At 43.8% G+C, this 18138-nt stretch overlaps 1 protein-coding gene across 1 annotated transcript in view; it reads left to right on the forward strand.

Annotated features, from left to right (window-relative positions):
* Nucleotides 1-18138, forward strand: part of rnf24 (ring finger protein 24) — a 178339-nt gene that overhangs the window by 100147 nt on the left and 60054 nt on the right. Inside the window, exons 2-3 of the mRNA XM_073042162.1 lie at nt 3162-3311; nt 14581-14623. Coding sequence (XP_072898263.1) covers nt 3169-3311; nt 14581-14623 — 186 coding nt within the window. The 5' untranslated portion in view covers nt 3162-3168. The remainder of the gene's footprint in view (nt 1-3161; nt 3312-14580; nt 14624-18138) is intronic.

Consider the following 18138-nt stretch of genomic DNA (forward strand, 5'->3'; position numbering starts at 1 on the left):
ACAGTATTTTGTGCATGTTACACTGAATTTCCAGCATCTGCAGAATCTTTTGTGTTTATACTTTGAACTTCTTTTTTCCCACCTTATTCTTGTATCCTCTTGCTATAGATCATGGTAATAATCACTGGTCATCTACGTTACCTGTGCCTCTCATAATATTGTCATGTGACCTCTTAGCTTCATTTGCTCCAGGGAGAATGAGCCCAGCTTATCCAGTCTCTCCTGACGATCAAACCCTTCCATCCTGGTAACATCCAGGTGAATCGTTCCTGCATCTTCTCCAGTTTAATCACGTCCTTCCTCCACTATAGCAAGCATGTGATTGCATTGTAGAGGACACAGAAGAGATTCACCGGGATATGCTGGGATGAAGCTTTCCATTTATGAGACACTGGATAGCTTGTGGTTGTTTTCCTTGGACCAGGGGAGGCTGAGGCATAGACATATTAAAACATAGACCACTGAACAGCACAGGAAAAGGCACATTAACCCACAATGTTGTATTGGACGAACTAAACGAATTGTTAAATACCTAACTAAACTAACCCCTTCTGTCTGCATAATAATCTGTACATTCAGGTGCCTCAAATGCCTGTGATGTGTAAAAATGTAATGAAGGGCATAAAGATTGCAGATGATGAGAAATGTTACCGTCTGGCAGAGGTTTGTGGAAATGGATAGGACATTTGGAGTATGGGACCATAGATATAGGAACAGAATTAGGCCATTGGGCCAACAGAGTCTGCTCCACCATTCAATCTTGGCTGACATTTTTGTCAAATTCGTTCTCCCACCTTCTCCCCATAACTATTGCCTGGCTCTGTGACTCTCCATGAGCAACATCTCTTCTGTCGGGTACGTTTTATACTTGGTACTCAATGCCATCTTACAGTTAAATACAACTAGCCACAGAGTCATAGAACAACAAGCCAAGTGCTTCCATCCACCAAGTCCATTATGACCAAGCACCCATTTTTGACTAAGTAACCCTTTTTTATTCTCCCCACATTCCCATCATCCCACCCTTTGCCTCCCATTCCTTCATTCTACCACTCATCAACACACTACTATGGTCGATTGCTCTATTAACTCGCACTGCTTCGGGATATAACATATAACCATATAACAATTACAGCACGGAAACAGGCCATCTCGGCCCTTCTAGTCTGTGCCAAACGCTTACTCTCAGCTAGTCCCACCGACCTGCACTCAGCCCATAACCCTCCCTTCCTTTCCTGTCCATATACCTATCCAATTTTGCTTTAAATGACAATACCAAACCTACCTCTACCACTTCTACTGGAAGCTCATTCCACACAGCTACCATTCCTTGAGCTACCACACAGCTACCTCATACCATTTCAAAAGAAATGGGGGGGATCTCATTGAAACCTATCAGCCATAATGGAATGGCAGAGCATACTCTGGGCTGAATGGCCTAATTCTGTTCCTTTGTCTTATGGTTTATTTGCAGCTCCAACAGTTATGATTTGATTCCCCTTCTCCTGTCTCATCACTCTCTCCCCCTCCCTATCATTCTGGGCATCGCCCCTCTCCACTCTCAGTCCTGATCCAGGGTTTCAGATCGACATATCATCAAAATCCCTTTGTTCCCACAGATGCTGCCCGTTCCTATGGGTTCCTCCAGCAGATAGTTTGTTGCTCCAGATTCCAGCATCGGCAGTCTTTTTTTTGTCTCGTTGGCTTTTGTTATTCATCGGTCTTCACATTCTTCATGTCAGAGGATCTCCTGATCTCCATCCTATCGTGGGCCTTTTTTATTGTCCCCTACCTTCCCCTCTTTTCTTTACTGCCTAAAACTTTCCCCGATCCTGACGAAACCTCAATGACCTGAAACAATAAACTTTTGTTTCTTTCCACTGATGATAGCTGAGCGGTTTGGGTGTTCTCTAATGCCAAATCTCAGTGTAAATGTAGCTCTGGTCTGTGGATCTGAAGCTAGAGACAGCAGCCTCAAACACTGACGTAATACTGATGCTAGACAGTGGGCATCAGCTACCACAGTACCAGGTAGTGAATTGGCAGCAAAAATTAAAGGTAAACCAACTGAGTCAAAGTTGGTAGAGGATCAAGGAGAGGAAATGATACAACCACTGGCTTCTTTATTAGGTACACCTGCTGATTAATACAAATATCTAATCAGCCAATCATATGGCAGCAACTGAATGCATAAAAGCATGCAGACATGGTCAAGAGGTTCATTTGTTGTGCTTGCCAAGCTTCAGAATGGGGATGAAATGTGATCTAAGTGACTTTGACCTTGGAATGATTGTTGGTGCCAGACGGGGTGGTTTGAGTATCTCGGAAACTGCTGATCTCCTGGGGTTTTCATGCACAACAGTGTCTAGAAATTGCAGAGAATGGTGTGAGAAACAAAAAAAAAATCCAGTGAGCGGCAGTTCTGTGGGCGAAAGTGCCAAGGCGTCGTCGTATTTGTTTTCCATAGATGCTGCCTGGCCTGCTGAGTTCCTCCAGCATTTTTGTGTGTGTGTTGCTTTGATTTCCAGCATCTGCAGATTCTCTGTTGTTAATGAGAGAGGTCAGAAGCAGATGGTGAGATTGGTTCAAGTTGACAGGAAGGAGACAGTAACTATGCATGCATTACAACCAGTGGTGTGCAGAAGAACATCTGAGTGCACAACACATTGAAGCGTATGGGCTATGCCAGCAAAATATCACACAAGGATTCACTGCTGCACCTGATAAAGTGGCCACTAAGTCTGTTTGCACTGGCGCGATCAGATTAGACGGCAGGCGTTTCAGAGAGTTCCAGAGCTCTCTGCCAAAGTACGCATCTCACACAGTGGGCAGTCTGCTGAGTGGAACCTCAGGAAGATGGGATAGCAACACACAGAAAATGCTGGAGCAACTCAGCAGGCCAGGCAGCATCTATGGAAAAAAGTGCAGTCGACATCTTGGGCCAAGACCCTTCAGCAGATGAAATCCTGCTTGGATTTCCAGCATCTGCAGATTTTCTCTTGTTTGAAGATGGGGTAGTGACTGTTTAATTTTCTCTCTACATCAAACATTGAAACAGAGAGACAAATTTACCGTTGGCTATGTTAAAGCTGGCAAATATTAACCAACTGTTTTCTCTCTTTCTCGCCAACCGCCCGCCCCCCTCCTCCACCCTTCTGCAGGCAGTCCATGAGTTCTGAGTTGCAGCTGCACAGCTTCAGGATGCCAAACATTGGGTTCCAGAACCTTCCGCTCAATATTTACATTGTGGTTTTCGGGACAGCAATCTTCGTCTTCATTCTCAGTTTATTGTTCTGCTGTTACTTAATCAGGTAAGTTGCGGCTTACCTAACAGCGAGAATTGACTCCCTGCAGGGCACTGATTGGGAGCTGGTCTGGCACGTCCCCTTTCACCATCACCGACTTTTGTGTACACATCATGGCTTGGTGTGTCAACTGCTCTGCCCGTGACCTCGAGAAACTACGGGGAGTGGTGGACACAGCTCAGTACATCAGGGAAGCCAGCCTACTCTCCATAGATACTGTGCAGATAGACTTCCTGCTGCCTCAGTAAAGCGGCCAATGTAATCAAATACCCCTCCCACTCCAGCTATTTTCTCCCCTTCCCCATCACATCTGGCAGAAGATGCAAAAGCCTGAAATTATGTTCCACTAGTCTCAAGGACAGTTTCTGCCCTGCTGTTATAAGACTGTCTTTTGGTTCCCTAGTACAATAAGACAGACTCTTGACCTCAGAATTCCCCCTCATTATGACTTTTCACCTTATTGTTTACTTGCACTGCATTTCCGTATAACCATATAACAATTACAGCATGGAAACAGGCCATCTCAGCCCTTCTAGTCCATGCTGAACGCTTACTCTCACCTAGTCCCACTGACCTGCACTCGGCCCATAACCCTCCATTCCTTTCCTGTCCATATACCTATCCAATTTTTTTTTCCGTCTGTAACTATAACATTCTGCATTCAGTTTTTGTTTTACCTCAATGTCGTGAATTGTGAATTGATCTGTATGAACCAAGCCAAAGTCTCCGGAATTTACAGAGAATGGTGAGTGGCAGTTGTGTGGACAAAAGCGCCTTGTTGGTGAGAGAGGTCAGAGGAGAATGCCCAGACTAGCTTAAGCTGACAGGAAGGCAACAGCAACTCATATAATCACACATTGCAACAGTGGTGTACAGAAGAGCATCTCTGAACACACAACATGTCAAACCTTGCATCACATAGGAGCAGAATTAGGCCCAATTGAGTCTGCTCCATCATTCCCTCATGGCTGATTTATTATCCATCTCAACCTCATTCTCTTGCCTTCTCCCTGTAACCCTTGAAGCCCTTACTAGTCAAGAAACTATCACCTTCCAGTTTCTATGATGTGCTGACCTGTGTCTCCAACCGTCTGCAATTTCTTGTGGTCTTGGGCAGAGCCAGTGGCTCAGACATCAGAATCAGAACCAGGTTAATTATCACAGGTATCTGTTGTTTTCTGGCAGCAGTGGATGGGCAAGAGCAGCTGGAGACTCCAAACGTGTACTCAGTTGCCACTTTAGGTATGGGGCTACCTCATAAAGTGACCACTGAGTGTACATATTCCCTTTACTGGGGTTAAAGTTATCGAAGTGTTAAGGTAAAGGAGTTTTCTGTGAATGGTATTACTTTATTTGAGTAAATTTGTATACATAATTATATTGCAAAACCAAAGTGACTCTGTCTAACTCTACACAAAGAATCTGCCCTTTGAGCATTAGGGGGTGAACTGGATGCTCAGTGTGATCGGAATCAGAATCAGGTTTATCATCACTGTCTTGTACAACTCCCTCTTTTCAATTTGACAAGTAATTTAATGGAACACATGGGAGAAAATCAGATGGGTAAGAATTGTGCAGAGCGTCCTGCTGTTAGCCTCAAGTCGATTTGCAGAGTCAGCCCTTGATCTGTCCTGAAGTTGTAGAACTTGACTGCTGTGACTCTAGTAACATTGGCCAAACTCACATTTGACTGGCCCAGCTGCACTGAGAAGGTTCCGGGACAACCGTTTGCATCATTGTTTCACAACACTCCCATGGTGTGAGACTGTTGTCTCATTGGAACTGAAGATACCCACCCTCTCCCTCCAAAAACGCATTACACCACAAGGAACAGGAGCAGAATTAGGTCCGTTGAGTCTGCGCCATCATTCCGTCGTGGCTGATTTATTATACCATTCTCCTGCCTTCTCCCCCATAACCTTATTAATCAAGAAGCTATAAACCTTCAGTTTCTGAGATGTTCTGAGCTGTGTTCACAACTCTGTAGTTTCTTGTGGTCTTGGGCAGAGCCATTGGCTCAAAAATCAGAATCAGAACCAGGTTTATTGTCATTGATAGATGTTTCATAGTAGCAGTACCAATGTAAAAATTACTCAAAGTTACAAAATATATATATATATATAGTGCAGAAGTTGAATGATGTGGTTGTGTTCATGGACCATTCAGAAATGTGATGATGAAAGGGAAGGATCTAAAACATTCAGTGTCAGTCCTCAGGCTGACGTGCTAACTGCTCAATATTCAAATAGTCAACTATTTGCTACAACTTTTGGATATTTTCAGACCAATCTTGGGCTAAGCAGTTGCCAAACCAAGCTTTTGACCAAAAGTGCTTTCTATGGTGAGGATGTAATGAGAGTTGGAGAAGATAGTAGCGTTATTTTTGGATGTCCAGAAATCCAGAAGAATAAAAGTGCCAGATAAAAAGTTAATGCGTAAGAGTGCCGGATATTATATTGGAGGGAATTAATTTGCTGAAAGAAAAGAAAGAACTGGGACAAATGGATCCAATATGGATGACCATTCAGTGACTGGTAGATGTCACAGGGATCAATGGTGGGACATTGGCTATTTACAATCAGTAACTTATGACTAGGTTAAAGGAAGTCTATGTGAGGTTTCAGATTCCTGCTCATGAACACATTGCAGGTGTTTGATTTGTTGTCGTATGAACAGAGTTCTGATACACAAGAAGAAAGTTGTTCGCCTTGTGCTGTAGAGAAATATCGTCCTTGTCCATCATTTTAATGGACTTCTTGAATGTTTGGATAAACCTTTCAGCTAACCCATTCATTGCTGGGTGGTGAGGAGCTGACTTGAAATATCTAATACCATTTTCCTTCGTGAACAGTCAGAATTTTTCTGACGTGTATTGTGGTCCGTTGTCACTCACAACTTGTACTGGTAAGCTGTTTCTGGCAAAGTTAAGTCCTCAGGGTGGTGACAATCTTTGCTGAGGTGGTTGACTTCATTGGTATGACCTCATTGGTATGACCTCATTGGTATGACCTCAGGCCACTTCGAATGAGCATCCACTGCAATCAGAAACATGGAGTCCATGAATGGCCCAGCGAAGTCTCTTTGCCACGGTGATGATGGCTGGTCCCATTGGGTGTAACGGTGCCTGTGGGGGAGCATTAGTCAGACTCTGTGTTGTCTGATTTTGTTTAACAGTTGGTAACTTCATGTATTTGCTGAGTTTTGAGCTTGAGACTTTTTACTCGGTTGTGCTTTTAGTCTTCCTTGCACATTCTTTCTATGTGACCTTGTCTGTGGCACTTCCTACCGACTTTTTTTTTGAACCAACAGTCATTTGCATCATGGGAGGATTTGCTACATTGATAACATTTTTGGCTTTTTACACCATTCAGGGACATTTTGGGCAGGTCACATTCTAACCTCTCTTTCTACAGTTCTGCTACATCCTTTGCTGCAGTCTCAAATGATATTGCAATGGTCAATACCCATTCTGATCACTTTCGGACAGTGGCACCATTTGAGTGCTCTGACTCTGCATGCCACATACAGGTCTATCCCTCGGTGCATCAGAAAAAATCCAGCTCTAAGGCCATAGCACTGGGGAAGTTTGCACAGGTAGGCAATGTATTCAGGAAGGCTTCCATCTGTTGACTGGTTCTTTTGTAAAATCTAAATCTCTCAAGCTATTGCCAGTGGTTTAGGGCTGAAATGATTTTGTAAAATTGTAACAATTTTGTCTAACGTCCCAATTGCTGGCTTTGCAGTGTTAAGTTGTGTAAGAAACTGTGTGACCTTGGGCTCATTAAGCTTTCTCTTGCTCATTCATGTTGTTTGTGTTGCAATACAGTTGAACCCTCTCAACATACGGCTCCCAGTCTTCATTAGCGCTATCAAGTACATCAAATTTCCCAAGTGAAGCCACAGCCATGCTATTTTCCCTTTAAATTCAGTGCGTCTTTCACTGTTACTTACAGGTCCTTCAGCGTTCTGTTGCTGTCTAGCTCTCACTGTTTTGTCTCGTAACTGTCGGTGCAGTTCGTGATATTTCCAAACATTCAGCTTCATACTCATCACCAACTTGTTGTGTCTGTGCATAACTACATATCAGTTAAATAAAAGCATGCACGCAAGAGATGGTTTATAACCATAAAACCATATAACAATTACAGCACGGAAACAGGCCATCTTGGCCCTTCTAGTCTGTGCCGAACACTTACTCTCACCTAGTCCCACTGGCCCGCACTCAGCCCATAACCCTCCATTCCTTTCCTGTCCACATACCTATCCAATTTTGCTTTAAATGACAATACCAAACCTACCTCTACCACTTCTACTGGAAGCTCATTCCACACAGCTACCATTCTTTGAGTAAAGAAATTCCCCCTCATGTTACCCCTAAACTTTTGCCCCTAACTCTCAACTCATGTCCTCTTGTTTGAATCTCCCCTACTCTCAATGGAAAAAGCCTATCCACGTCAACTCTATCTATCCCCCTCATAATTTTAAATACCTCTATCAAGTCCCCCCGCCAACCTTCTACGCTCCAAAGAATAAAGACCTAACTTGTTCAACCTTTCCCTGTAATTAAGGTGCTGAAACCCAGGTAACATTCTAGTAAATCTTCTCTGTACTCTCTCTATTTTGTTGACATCTTTCCTATAATTCGATGACCAGAACTGTACACAATACTCCAAATTTGGCCTTACCAATGCCTTGTACAATTTTAACATTACATCCCAACTCCTATACTCAATGCTCTGATTTATATAGGCCAACATACCAAAAGCTTTCTTCACCACCCTATCCACATGAGATTCCACCTTCAGGGAACTATGCGCCATTATTCCTAGATCATTCTGTTCTACTGCATTCTTCAATGCCCTACCATTTACCATGTATGTCCTATTTGGATTATTCCTCCCAAAATGTAGCACCTCACACTTATCAGCATTAAACTCCATCTGCCATCATTCAGCTGACTCTTCTAACTGGCCTAAATATCTCTGCAAGCTTTGAAAACCAACTTCATTATCCACAACGCCACCCATCTTAGTATCATCTGCATACTTATTAATCCAATTTACCACCCCATCATCCAGATCATTAATGTATATGACAAACAACATTGGACCCAGTACAGATCCCTGAGGCACACCACTAGTCACCGGCCTCCAACCTGACAAACAGTTATCCACCACTACTCTCTGGCATCTCCCATCCAGCCACTGTTGAAACCATTTTACTACTTCAATATTAATACCTAACAATTGAACCTTCCTAACTAACCTTCCGTGAGGAACCTTGTCAAAGGCCTTACTGAAGTCCATAACTGGTGTATTCACATTGCAGCGAGAGAGGGAGCAATACGCATATGTAAACAACAGTGCACGTGCAGGCAACAGATCAATACATAGTGCTAAGGAGGGGAGGGGTGGTCTTTGCCCTAAAGGAAATCGATCCATACATTACAACAAATACAAAGTTTTGAAAGACATTTGGGCAACCGCACGGGTAGGAGAGATTTTGAGTGATATGGACCAAAATCAGGCATATGGGATCAGTTCCGATAGACACCATGTTTAACTTGGAGAAGTTAAGGCAAAGAGCCCGATCCCATGCTCTGTAACTCTAGAATGTCTGAATCTGGAAGCACTAACCCTGCCAGATATTAGTCTGATTACATCATCCCGGATAGGTACATGGAGCTTAGAAAAATTGGGGGCTATGGGTAACCCTAGGTAATTTCTAAAGTAAGTACATGTTCGGCACAACATTGTGGGCCAAAGGGCCTGTATTGTGCTGTAGGTTTTCTGTGTTTCTATTATGGGGACATGATGGGTATGGTGTGCTAGCTGGATGTGACATTGAGCTAAATGTACCTGGGGCCACGATGGGCACTACACACGAGCTATGGATGATGCCAGTGTAGATATAATACCAGGGTAAGCACAGAACATTGTCTACAATCAGACACTCGTGAATGGGACCCTGATGGGTGTGAGGCACTGGCTATAATAGGTTAGTGTCCATGTAGTATGAGACTACAAGAGGCACATAACGCCAGATATTGGTGTCAATACAGTAACAAATCATGAGAGGTGGGCATCACTGGCCATACTTGAATGCTAGTTTAAATGCAGTGCAGGGTCACGCTGAGTGAGGAGACATTGTCTCAGCTGTAACTCTCCTGATTCTGTGTCAGATTATGGGCTCAGCCCCTCTGCGGAAGCTTCAACACACTATGGCTATGCAGTGAGTGGGGAGAGCCGCACTGTCAGACGTGCTAGCTGACAAGATCTGGCCAGAGTCTGTACCGAAATATCTATGGTACTAGAGCAGGGAACTGCATCTCAATGTCCACATAAGCTTTTCCTGATTTTTTGAAATTAATTTGCCTAGATTATCTAATTATTTATTTCACTAACACAAGAGATTCTGCAAGTACTGGAAATCCAAAGCAACATGCACAGAATGTGGGAGGAGCTCCACAGGTCAGGCGCCATCTATGGGGAGGAATAAATGACGGATGCTTCGGGTGAGACCCTTCGTCAGGACAATAGCTGTTCCCTGACCTGCTGGGTTCCTCCAGCATTTTGCGTGTGTTACTGTTTACTTCAGTGTTGTTTTTGGCTTCAGTAATGTTGGGAGTTTCATTTCACAAAGCATGAATGCACTAAGTAAGAAGTAAGTTGGCTACAAAAAACATCCTTTGGGACTTAGCAAAGTCATTCAATGCCTATCCTGAACAGTGAATGTCAAAAAAACTCTTCTGTGTGGCCTCAGTAACATCATGGGTGTATTGCCACATCATCAATATAGTCAATAATCAGAATAGAAGATCAAAGTTCAAAGTAACTTTATTACCAAAGAGCATATATGTCATCATATACTACCCTGAGATACATTTTCTTGCAGGCATTTGCCCTCTCATCTCCATCTGAAATTCTACCAACAATGGTTGTATCATCAGCAAATTTATCGATAGAATTTAAACTATGTCTAGCCACACAATCAGCACCTAAGTTACAAAGAAAGGTTGAACAAGTTAGGTCTTTATTCTTTGGAGTGTAGAAGGTTGAGGGGGGACTTGATAGAGGTATTTAAAATTATGAGGATTTTGAGATAGAGTTGATGTGGATAGGCTTTTTCCATTGAGAGTAGGGGAGATTCAAACAAGAGGACCTGAGTTGAGAGTTAGGGGGCAAAAGTTTAAGGGTAACACGAGAGGGAACTTCTTTACTCAGAGAGTGGTAGCTGTGTGGAATGAGCTTCTAGTAGAAGTGGTAGAGGCAGGTTCGATATTGTCATTTAAAGTAAAATTGCATAGGTATATGGACAGGAAAGGAATGGAGGGTTATGGGCTGAGTGCAGGTCGGTGGGACTAGGTGAGAGTAAGCGTTCGGCATGGACTAGAAGGGCCGAGATGGCCTGTTTCCAGGCTGTAATTGTTATATGGTTATATATGTTTATATGGTATAGAGAGAGTAGATCAGTGGACTAAGCACACACCCCTGAGGTACACCAGTGTTGATCGTCAGCGAGGAGGATATGTTATCACCAATCCACACAGATTGTAGTCTTCTGGTTTGGAAGTCAAGGATCCAGTTGCAGAGGGAGGTACAGAGGCCCAGGTTCTGTAGCTTCTCAATCAGGATTGTGGAAATGATGGTGTTCAATGCTGAGCTATAGTCAATCAACTGCATTCCTGACATAGGTGTTTGTGTTGTCCAGGGTACTTTGAGTCTTTTTGAGTCAGTGACTGAGAAACACTTGATAGTTTGTCATTGCCAGTCAAATTTGCACACACCATGCCCCGTCATCACCCCACCCTGCATGCACTGGTTGCTTCACTTGTTGCTCACTGATTAACATCAGTAGCTGTGGGGTGTTTTATCAAGGATTATGTAACACTCCCCCCTGTGTCCAGCCACGTTAAACAATGCTGCCATGGTTAGAGCCTTGTAATTATTAGCCCAGTTTTCAGGAACTGCTGTTACCCCTCAGCCACCATGCTTTTGAACCAGAGGGTGGCACGGTAGCATAGTGGTTAGCTCAGAGGCCTGAGTCCAGTTCCTGGTAATCTGAAAGGAGTTTGTAAGTTTTCCTCGTGACCGCGTGAGTTTCCTCCGGGTGCTCCAGTTTCCTCCAATATTCCAAAGTTGGTAGGTTAAGTGGACATTGCAAATTGTTCCATAGTTAGGCTCGGTTAAATCAGGGATTACTGGGCAGCGCAGCTCCAAGGGTCAGAGGGGCCTAATCTCCACTGTATCTCAGTAAATATCCAACTGATCTCATCTTCACTTACCCCAACACAGAGCTGTTCTACAATATACTCACCTTCAAGGACTCTTCGTCTCATGGTCTCAATACTTACTGCTTTCTTATTTAGTTTTTTTCTTATTGTATTTGGACAGTCTGTTGTCTTCTGCACCGTGGTCGTCCATCCGATTTGTGGTTTTTCATTGATTCTTTTGAGTTTCTTTGTAGCCCTCAAGAAAATGAATCTCAGGATAGTATGTACTTTGATAATAAATTTACTCTGAACTTTGAGGGTGGGGTGGTCATGCAACGTCAGTGGAAAGGAGAACAGGACTGTGTGGTGGACCAGCAATTCTTGAGTGTCTATAAGCATGGCTGTTGTACAGTTTCAGTGACCCAGGCTCAATCCTGATGTCCTGTGCTGTCTGGTGAAGCTTGCTCGGTCTCACACTTCTCAAAGCTGGATAAATTGGAAAATTTATTGCAATGGCTTTATTATTGTCACATTTACAGTGAAAAGCTTATCTTGCATACTGTTCATACTGATCAAATAATTGCACAATGCATTGGACTGGAACAATAACAACGCAGAATAGAGTGTAAGAGCTGCCTGGAAAGAGCAGTGCGGGTGGACAATAAAGTTAATTGGACACATGGGAACATAAGGAGGAGCTTCTGCACTCAGAGTGTGGAACAGCTTCCAGCAGAAATGGTAGATTCAGATTTGATTTCAATACTTAAGAGAAATTTGGACAGATACCTGGATGGGAGGGACATGGAGGGTTATGGTCCCCATGCAGGCCAATGGGACAAGGCGCTTAATAGATCAGCACTGACCAGATGGCCCGAAGAACCTGTTTCTGTGCTAAGGGCATTATGACTCCAATGCTGGAAATCCATGTGTCCCAAGATCATAAAACCCTTCAAGGTACAGAACACCTAGTATATTTCTAGATGGTGGATATTACTGTGCTCGCCTACACTGGAGAAATGCTGTGGAAAAGGAGGTTTCCTACTAACCCTGAGATCAAACATTCACTAGCCACCTGCATTGGGTTTGATAGCTTACCCTCGTCACTGCCACCTCCCTGATAGTCTTTCTCACCCTGGAGGCAAACAGAAGTATGGCCATTGACAGAGGGAAAATCAGCTTGTTAATGAACAAGTATAAAACTGAGCCATTCTCAGACTCTCTGGTGCCCATCCAGGCTCTAAGGCTGAAGGTACTATGTATAGAGGTGTACGATCTGCTCCAGAATGATTCTAAGGACAGAGGGTTTGAATCCTAGACCTGCATCCCATCTGATTTGTTAGGTCTGTTATTCTGTACACTACTGCATCCCTAATATCCTACAACAAATCCCCGGTGGGATGAAAATAGTTTGCCACAATGTTGCACCGATCTTTTAACCTACTCTAAAATCAATCTAACCCTTTCCTCACTCATAGTCCTCCATTTTTATGCATGTGCCAGTCTAAGAGTCTTTTAAATGTCCCAACTGTATCTGCTTCTACCGTTGCCCCTAGCAGGGGTGTCCCTGTAGTTACCACCCTCTGTGCAAAGAAAAACCCAACTGTGGCATCCCCCTTATATTTCCCTCCAATCACCTTAAGACTAATCTGGTGAGGGAATCCTCTAGCGAGTGTTGGATTTCTGTCCTCAGGGATGGATTCCACTTCTTTAGGGGTCCAAGTCTTATCTCTGATACGTCATCATCGTGTGATCTCTGCTGATGAAGCCCACACCACTGTTCCGAAGTAGCTGTGATGATGTTCCCACGGTACTGTTAGGTGAGATTACGACCCAGTCACAATTTGCAGAGGTACTAATGGCACTCAGTATAGGAGACTTGGAGTGCTGGACTTGCGGGAGCTTGCGGGTGATGTACAGTACTGTGCAAAAGTCTTAGGCGCAGATGTATTTGTCAACATGGAGTGGAAAGCAAGTTTGAAAATCTGGCAGGAGCAAGGATGTTGGGAATGGTGAGGGGGTAGCGCCCGCAGGTGGGGTGTGGGACAGGTGTCAGAGAAGAGTGTAGCGGCCAGGGGTGGTGCGGGTGTAGACGCATCCAGCCCTGAGTCACCAGGCAAGGCCATTTGATTCCAAACAATTGGTTTATTGTCCATTACAGAATGTCTCCCAGGTGCTTCTGGCAGCCTCCCCTCTCCCCTCCTCTTTTCCTAACCATGATTGCCCTCTCCCTGTCCCTTTCCCACTCTCAGTCCACAATAGAAACTCATATCAGAATCGGGTTTATCATCACTCACATATCTCATGAAATTTGTATTTCAGCAGTACAGTTCAAGAAGAATTACTGCAGTACTGTGCAAAAGTCTAATGCACCCTGGTTATATGCACCTAAGTCTTTCACAGTACTGTATGTTGTACAGACTTTGTCCATTTCTGCATCAAAGAGCTTGCTTTAAGAAATGTTCCCATGGCTTCTGCAAGCCTGATAGTATGTACAGCTGATGTACTTTCACGCAGGCAAGGACTTTGGAAGGCATCAAAATCAAGCATTACATTGCCAAGCCAATGTGGCAACCATGTACCTGCCTTGCAACTTAAATATATTTTAATGGTCATGACCTCAAGCTTGAGAGAGATGTTCAGAAGGCCCAGCGTGGAAGCTAAATCAGAACAGGATTAACTGAGCCCGTACACATGCTCTGTGGGGTGTGGGGTGTGGGATAAGTAGCAGGTCTGAGCTTGGCCCTCAACCAGCATCCCATTCTGCCTCAGGCCTCCAGTCAGCGGCAGCAACTGCTGATTTCTAGCTGGTCACCTGACATTGTGTGTGTGTGTGTGTGTGTGTGTGTGTGTGTGTGTGTGTGTGTGTGTGTGTGTGTGTGTGTGTGTGTGTGTGTGTGTGTGTGTGTGTGTGTGTGTGTGTGTGTGTGTGTGTGTGTGTCTGTCTGTCCACGGATGCTTTTTTCCTGTAGCTGCTATTGAATAATTATGCTGTACTCTTACAGAAAAGTAATGTGTCTGTTGTAGAAACTACCATCCTCAATCTTCTTGTCTTCCTCTGCATAGGTTACGGCATCAAGCACACAAGGAGCTATACGCCTATAAGCAGGTAAGATCCAGAGCTACATTAAAACAATCAGATAAGCCTGAAACATGAATTGTTCATCTCCCTCCATAGACGCTGCCCTACCTGCTGAGTTATTCCAGCACTTTGTGTGTTACTCTGCATTAAAATGGAACTCTTGTGTGTGATTGTTCCATCCTTCCCACAGTTACAGGACTAGGTAAAGAATCGCAGGCCAGCTGAGGAACTGCAATGTATGCACTGTGTAAAATTCTTTATGTTTTGTCCCACCACACAATCTGCATGTGAAGGGAAAATTGGAAATGTGCCTTGGGAGGTGCTTTGATCGCCAGTGGAGCTCTTCTAAAGTGTAGTCCCTGTACAATGTAGGATGATTGAATTTCACCAGTGCCAACATCTTGATTTTACATGTTGTCTAATGGGGATGGGGGGTGAGGGGGTGGGGTGGATCTCCAGTCCACGTTTATTAACTAGCAAGCCGAGAACCCAGAAAAGATGCCTGGAGAACCCCAGTTCTCACATTCCATACTGAGTACTTCCAGCATTTTGTTTGTGTTACTCTGGATTTCCAGCATTTGCAGAACCTCTCATGTTCACATTCCACCACGGCCTTTCTTTGAGCTTCGTATTCAGGGAGGGCTTCTGTCTCATGCATCGCAAGCGCTGACTGATTGCCCAGTAACCCCGATGTTTGGGTTGAGGCTGCATATCAGGCGAGCCTTGCAGCATCTGGAGCCAATAGCCTCGACTGCCTTCATCTTGTAGCTGCTCACACCCTCCTCTAGTCTCAGACTGAATCGACTTTATCGTTATGCAAACATATACTCCAGAATTTGGCGTATACCGCCAAACAAACCATTGTTCCTCCGGAGTAAGGTGCACAGCACAGTACATATAACTAACACACAACACAGTAAGTAATAGCACCACAAATAACTTAACAGTTAATAAGGTGCATTTACCAGATCAGTTTAAAAACTATGCAGTAAAACGCAACTGGCCCTTCATACGTAATGAGATGGTGGCAGGGAGTTCAGTAGTCTCTTGGCCTGGGGGAGGAAGCTATTTCCCAACCTATAGGTCATTGTCCTAATGCCTCTTGCCTGATGGTAGAGGGAATCAGCAGTCTGACCCAGCAGGTGACCTTGTGTTAGCAAAGCAATGGTATAAGTTTGTAAGACGGAAATATTGGTGCATGTATTCTGTCTGGGTGGCCTCTACCCTGATGGCATGAATATCAATTTTTCCTTCGGGAAGGTAAAATAAAAAACCCTCCCCCTTCTATTCCCCATTCTGGCCTCTTAACTCTTCTCACTCAAAGGGTAAAAAGACCCTGATGGAAGCTCTAGAGAGACCCCCAAACAGTAGTAAGGATGTGGCCTACAAATCACAACGGGAGATAGGGCAATGTTACAACCATTATGGGGGACTTCGAAATGCAGGTATATTGGGAAAATCAAGTTGGCATTGGATTTCAGGAGGGGGAGTTTCTAGAGTGCCTATGAAATGGCTTTTTGGAACAGCTCATTATTAAGCCCACAAGTGGATTAGCTTTTCTGGATTGCATGTTCTGCAATGAATCACAATTGATTAGAGAATGTAAGGTCAAAGAACCCTTTGGGGTAAGTGATCATAATGTGGTCAAATTCACCCTGAAACTTGAGAAGGAGAAGCTAAAGTTAGATATATCATTATTACAGTGGGGTAAAGGGAATTACAGAGGCATGAGAGATGATTTGGCCAGAAAAGAACACTGGCAGGGATGAAAGCAGAGCAGGAATTACTGGAAGCAAGTCAGAAGGCACAGGATATATACAACCCAAAAAAGAAGTATTTTAAAAGAAAGATGACACAACCATGGCTAACAAGAGAAGTCAAGGCCAACATAAAAGCCAAAGAGAGTGCATATAATAGAGCAAAATTTAGTAGGAAGGAAACCAACAGAAGACAGCTAAAAAGTCAGTAAGAAGGTAAAGATAGAATACTAAAGTAAGCTAGCTAATAATATTAAAGAGGATACCAAAAGTTTCTTCAAATACATAAAGTGTAAAAGACAAGCGAGAGTGGATCAGACCACTGGCGAATGATGATGGAGAGGTAGTAATGGGGGACAAGGAAATGGCAGATTAACTGATTAAGTATTGTGCATCAGTCTTCACTGTGGAAGACACTAGCAGGATGGTGGAATTCCAGGTGTCAGGGGGCATGAAATGTGTGAAGTTACCATAACTAGAGAGAAGGTTGCCAAACTGAAAGGTCTGAAGGTAGATAAGTCACCTGGACTAGATGGTGCACACCCCAGAAATCTGGAAGAGGTGGCTGAAGAGATTCTGGAGGCATTAATAATGATCTTTCAAGAATCACTAGATTCTGGAATGGTTCCCAAAGACTGGAAAATTGCAAATGTCACTCCACGCTTCAAGAAGGGAGAGAGGCAGAGAAAAGAAACTATAGGCCAGTTACTCTGACTTCAATGGTTGGGAAGATGTTGGAGTCGATTATTAAGGATGAGGTCTCGTTGTTCTTGGATGCACCTGATAAAATAGGCCATTGTCATCATGGTTTCCTCAAGGAAAAATCTTGCATGACAGATCTGTTGAAATTCTTTGAAGGGACAACAAACAGGATAGACAAAGGAAAATCGGTTGATGTTGTGTATTTGAATTTTCAGAAGGCCTTTGACACTGTGCCACACATGAGGCTGCTTAACAAGTTAAGAGCCCATGGTATTGCAGGAAAGATTCTAGCATGGATAAAGCAGTGGCTGATTGGCAGGAGGCAAAGAGTGGGAATAAAGGGAGCCTTTTCTGGTTGGCTGGCAGTGATTAGTGGTGTTCCACAAGGATCTGTGTTGGGACCAATACTTTTTGCATTATATGTCAATGATTTGAAGTTTGGAATTGATGGCTTTTTTGAAAAGTTTGCAGATGATATGAGGTTAGGTGGAGGGGCAGGAAGTTTTGAGGAAGTAAAGAGGCTACAGATGGACTTGGGAGAATGGGCAAAGAAATGACAGATAGAATACAGTGTTGGGAAATGTATGGTCATGCACTTTGGTAGAAGAAGTGAAAGGGTTGACTATTTTCAAAATGGAAAGAAAATACAAAAAAAACTGAGGTCCAAGGGGACTTTGGAGTCCTTGTTCAGGACTCCCTCAAGGTTAATTTGCAGATTGAGTCTGTGGTGAGGAAGGCAAATGCAATGTTAGCATTCATTTCAAGAGGACTAGAATATAAAGCAAGGATGTAATCTTGAAACTTCATAAAGCACTGGTGTAGCCTCACTTGGAGTTTTGTTAGCAGGTTTGAGTCCGCTGTCTTCCCAACAGTCCGTGGGAAGGTCACAATTCTTCATGAGTTTTGAGTACATCCTTGAATCATAGAGTCCAGGTGAAGGAGCTAAAAATGTTGACGGTGTATTTCCATCCACAGATTCTGCCCGACCCGAGTTCATCCAGCACTTCCTTTTTGCTGTGCAGTGCCCATTTCACTGCACAGATGCTGCCTGACTCACAGAGTTCTTTCAGCAGCCCGAATGGT

Source organism: Hemitrygon akajei, chromosome 4, assembly GCF_048418815.1.
Source record: "Hemitrygon akajei chromosome 4, sHemAka1.3, whole genome shotgun sequence".
In the NCBI taxonomy this organism is placed as follows: Eukaryota; Metazoa; Chordata; class Chondrichthyes; order Myliobatiformes; family Dasyatidae; genus Hemitrygon; species Hemitrygon akajei.